At 31.9% G+C, this 5,262-nt stretch overlaps 1 protein-coding gene across 1 annotated transcript; it reads right to left on the reverse strand.

Moving 5' to 3' along the window:
• Positions 1-1,204: 1,204 nt before the first annotated feature.
• LOC142169565 (F-box protein CPR1-like) lies at positions 1,205-2,116 on the reverse strand. The gene is made up of 2 exons (XM_075231439.1): positions 1,691-2,116; positions 1,205-1,531 (listed from the first exon to the last, which is right to left on the reverse strand). Exons 1-2 carry the CDS (start codon positions 2,114-2,116, stop codon positions 1,205-1,207), a joined length of 753 nt encoding a protein of 250 aa, XP_075087540.1.
• Between the last annotated feature and the right edge of the window lie 3,146 nt (positions 2,117-5,262).

Consider the following 5,262-nt stretch of genomic DNA (forward strand, 5'->3'; position numbering starts at 1 on the left):
AAGCAAGCTTGAAAGTGAAGCCAAGTAATAGTCAAACTTGATATGAAGATAATATATTGAAAGTTGTATAAATTATATTAAAATGATGGTAGTCAAGCTTGATATGAAGCCAAGTAGCGTATTGAGAAAGAGTAAAAAATATAGAATGATGAGACTTATTTAAATTTGAGATGAGAAAGTGATTTTTCAATTATGATGAAAAAATACAATGTAATACCACATAATTAAAATTGAAATAAATCAAATCAAATAACATTGAACATTAAAAGATTTTCAAGTAATGAATAAATAAAATTACTAACAAGAAATAATTTTTTTATTATAAAATCATTTAGATAAAACTTATTTGAATTTGAGATGAGCAAGTATCTTTTGAATTATGATGAGAAAATTTATACAAATAATAAAACATAACTAAAACCATAATAGATAAAGTCAAAAATAAAAAGATATAGAATGATGAATGAATTTTAAGTAAAAGAGTAATAAATTAATAATCAACTTTATCAAGAATAAGAAATCTATTTTATCTATGTTATATTAAAGGAATTAATAAGCGAGAATATTAAATTTAAAGGCAAACCAATAAAACATTTATATGATAATGTAATCATACTGAGCAACGATTAAAGCAATAACGATAATCGAGGACCAAAAGGAGAAAAAATGGTATAGAATATAAAATTATAAGATTTATTAGAATTTCAAATCAAAAACTATTTTTGAGTATGGTATAATCATATTGACACGTGTATATTTGGACTTTTTCAATTGTTAAGGGCATTATTATTATTATTATTATTATTATTATTATTATTATTATTATTATTATTATTATTATTATTATTATTATTATTATTATTATTATTTTAACCGTTTTGATATATTAGAGGTTAATTTTAATATTTTGTTTGTCTATACGGCTCCACTATACCAAACGTCAAAGTCAAAAGCTGGACAATTGTTACTGGAAGGGTATATTTGAGATGAAAGATCAATAACGATGGGGATTTTCATGAACCAACATATATGTAAACGAAAGATAAATGTAACACAAATCGAATGTTTACTAATCCTTCTAAAATTTTAAGCAAGTTGTAAAATTTAACATTTCAAAATCACGAAAAATTTATAGGAAGACAACTCCTTGCTAAATCATCTCTCATATTCCTGTTAGCCACTACATAACTCATCAATTGTATTCCTAGAGAGCATTAGGGGAGATTAAAGTCTCCACATATGTTAAAGCACGATAGAAGTAAAGTGATGCTTCAAGCCCAGCAATTTTAACTTCTTCAAACTTTTGTGTTTTTGGATCGTAAAATAGTAATTCAGCTTTACTCCTCCGAAATAAGATGCCTCCATCCTTCATAAAGCTCACAGGAAGGACATGGATTCTTGTACAAAGCCAGTTATCATCTGGCACTGGCACTGTAATTGCTAATACTTTACTCCATGAATAGCTCATGGTTCCATTCTTTTTCATACGCCAAACCTCGAAATCGGCCAACTCATTAATAAGGGACGAAAACTTTGTCAAACAAAGGCATCCTTCAACAGTGAACAAATTTGGTTTTTCCATTAATAGGTCCCGATGACCTTGAAACAATATTTCTTCAAAATTTTCATTTTTCAAACACAAAGATAAAATAAATTTATTGTCGGGTGGCTCATCTATGATCATATAAACAATTCCATCAGCAACAACCATATCTCCCTCAATGTCATAGCTTACGGGTAGCTTACCAATCAATTTCCACGAGTCACTCTTGGTCGAAAATATTTGAACATCATGTCCATCTGGATGATATATTAATCCTAGTCTAACTATTTTGTAATCGTCTTTGGAAGATGGAGAATCGTACCCTAAACCATAAAAAGTATATGACTGCTCCTCACCATGAATGGAGATTGGACTTGGGATTTTTCTTGATTCTCTGATGGTCGGGTTCCACAGGACAATATTGTAAGGAGAGAGAGCTAGAACAAATAACCCACTGCAAGAATTCACATATACTTTACCACCCCATGAAGATTCTGGAATTGTTGGAGGCTTAAGAAGAGAGACAACAGAATCACGTTGAAGTGAAGGGGCGTCTAAGGAGTAGTGGTACATTTGTTCCGTCACCATTCCATAACAACTCAGAAAGATTTTTTGATTTTGATAATTTTTTATATCACTTTTGCATCGATCTTGGTGAAAATTGATGAATTGACGATCTTCAATTAGTGAACGCCATGATTTGCAAACGAGCTTGAACCGTAAAAGCGATCTCACAGGAAGTTTTATCAGTACATCGATGATATTATCATGGGCAATAAAGTTATCAGGCATTCTGTTTGGGTTTGAGCTAGTACTGTTTGTGGTGTTGAAAGAATGTCACTAGGGTTGGGGTTTAATAAGTGAAGAAAACAGATGCTTTTATGTGAAAAGGATTCTTTACCTTTTTTATCCTAATTTCACCCAACTTTGTCATGTCGCCTGTTTTTGCCTTTTCCCTGATGGTGTACGACTGCAATTTTAACTTTTTGATACGACGGTGCCAATATCTTCTCACACGAATGTGAGACGTGTAGAGCTCGACAAATTATAAAAACAGAGGGGTTCCGATATTTTTTGTCATTTGGGACATTTCAAGCACGGTTTTGGGCGATTTTTCAGAGGGAATTCACGGGAAAACTTGAGGTAATTAAGTCACTTGTGATCAATGTTAGTCAATAATATTGGATTATCATTGAGTATTTCGACTAGGTTACATGTTTTTGAGGTACAATTTGAGGATTTGAGCCTAGGGATTTCAAAATAAGAATTTGACATTTGGATGTCGGATTTTGGTAAATTTGGTATGGTTGGACTCGTGATTGAATGGGCGTTCATATTTTGTAACTTTTGTCGGGTTTTGATACGTGAACCCCACGGACGATGTTTGAGTTAAATTTCGGATTTTGTTGGAAAATTAGTATTTTTATGTGGAATTAGTTCCTATAATTTGTATTGACTGAATCAAATTATTTGTGGCTAGATTTGAGGCGTTTGGAGACCGATTCGCGAGGCAAAGGCATTGCAGAATAAAGAATCACACGGTTTGAGGTGAGTAACAGTTCTAAATTTGGTCTCGAGGGTATATATGAAACCCCGGATTATATGTTATGTGATTGATTTTGAGGTGACGCACATGCTAGATGACGGGCGTGTGGGCATGCACCGTAGGAGTTGTGACTTGGTCAATTCCATGGATCTGTGTAGTTGAATAAATTATTGTTATATGTATATTTTCCACGTATTAGAGAAATCGAACTATAAATCATGTTTAAACCATGTGTTGACATTGTTGGGACCCACAGAGGTCGTGTACATGTTGAATTATCTATTAAATTACTGTTTTGTATTCAGTCACAGTTTTACTTGCATATTACATTCCAGTCTCTATTGTTCATTATTGATGCATCATATCATTGCTGATTGGGCTGCTTACCATGATTTCCGAGAGCCCGAGAGATTGGAGAGGTCGATGGCTGAGTGAGGTCGAGGGCTTGATTGTGAGGATATTTATGGGATCAGGATGCACGCCACAACATATTTCCATGATTTATGCCATGATTGGCTTGTTATAGAGCTTGCGCTTGGTCGACTTTTATAACCATAATTATTTGTATAATTTAAGGATATAAATATAAATTATGTGAAGTTTGTTTTTCTATCCATTTAAACTACGCATACAACAATGTTGCATAGCCAACTTTGGGTTAAATTCTTTTTCTTTGCTGCATACTTCTTCTTGCTATCCTACTTTTTGTTGGACAATATATGGTCGATTTGGATTTTTGGAACTTCTTTTTGCACGAATCCATGTAGGAAAAGAATAAGACAGTTATTCCTATAAAAGATGGCATTGTTCCGCATTATTCATTATTCTCTAAAGGTATTGGTGTAGAAAGAAGCAATTTTCTACAAAGATATTATTCGTTCTCTCTATTATTCCCGTTTTTCGTAATTGAGTAATGTTTTAGGTCATGAATATGAATTAGAGAGAAAACAATGGCATCTTAACTTTTATTGTAATTGCTTGTGTGTCGTACTTCTTTATTTTTCGTCATAATTTTTAGTTTTGGATATCAAAGTCCTTTACATTGACGTGGTATTATGTTTAAATTGTATACCTTTAGAGATCAATAGTTTGTGTGATTTCAACTAATGTTAGTGTAACAATATTAATTTTCAGCTACTAGATAATATTTGCAGTTTTTTCTTATATATTGCAGGTATTTCGCGCAGCGTAATAGAATCAAATTTGGAAAAACAATGTGTCCCAACAAATAACCTTAAACCTTATGATTTTGAAAGGGTAATTAAGATATTGGTTATTCGAAGAGGACCATTAATAAAATATAAGAACAACAAACGAGAGGGTTCATGATGAGCGCAAAACACAACACAAAATTATTGCTCGCTAGTCAAAGAAAGTATAATTTAATTATCGTCAACACAGGGATTGAATTTAAATATTGTTCGAATAATCTTCAGTTGATTACTATCCAGGAAAATTAATACTTGATTTGATGATTATCAACTACGATTAACTACTAAGAATTAAATAATTTATAATTGATCACAAAATGTAGCAGATGAGCAACGAAGAAATATCAATGAGAGAAATAAGGGTAATTCACTAGATAGGTGCAAGATAATTCACTCGGGATCCAATTCTTGGGTTAGTTCACTCTATAATATTATTGATTCTCACGAATTCAATATATAATTAGATTACAGTTGAACTTAATGCTCCTCTTTCGATTAAATATCAATTTCAGTAATTAATCCAATTGAAGTGCGGTAAACAATTGCAACGAATAGAATGACAATTATGGTCTATAGGGTAACTCCTCACGGATATTTTCCTATTATCTAGTTCGATTAACAATTCAAGAGACTCTTTCGATTACCTATTTGAATCACAAATTTAAACTAGAGCATAAGATGTAAAGAAATTCAATATCAAGCTCCTCTTTCTGTTAAGCAAAATAAGAAATAACTCCAAAATACGAATTAAAAGTCCAACAATTACCAAGAATCAAATCGCTAATCAACTTATCAAAACACCGTATTTGTCAACACCCTAATGAAAATTACTCCACAGCTATAGAAAAAGTCATCTCAATACGGTTTAACAACAAAGAAAATATCAATGCTAATGATTCGATACAAACTCCCGTATTGCACCGATCGTTGGTTGAAATCTTGGTAAATTCTTGTCTCTTTTT

The sequence above is a fragment of the Nicotiana tabacum genome, chromosome 15 (assembly GCF_000715075.1).
Source record: "Nicotiana tabacum cultivar K326 chromosome 15, ASM71507v2, whole genome shotgun sequence".
Taxonomy (NCBI): Eukaryota; Viridiplantae; Streptophyta; class Magnoliopsida; order Solanales; family Solanaceae; genus Nicotiana; species Nicotiana tabacum.

Excerpts from the sequence above, each read along its gene's own strand:
- LOC142169565 (XM_075231439.1), bottom strand. The coding sequence starts at position 2,116 with ATGTACCACTACTCCTTAGACGCCCCTTCACTTCAACGTGATTCTGTT. Across the intron at positions 1,532-1,690 it reads TGGTTGTTGCTGATGGAATT|TTTTCGTCCCTTATTAATGA; the intron begins GTTTATATGATC and ends TGTTTGACAAAG.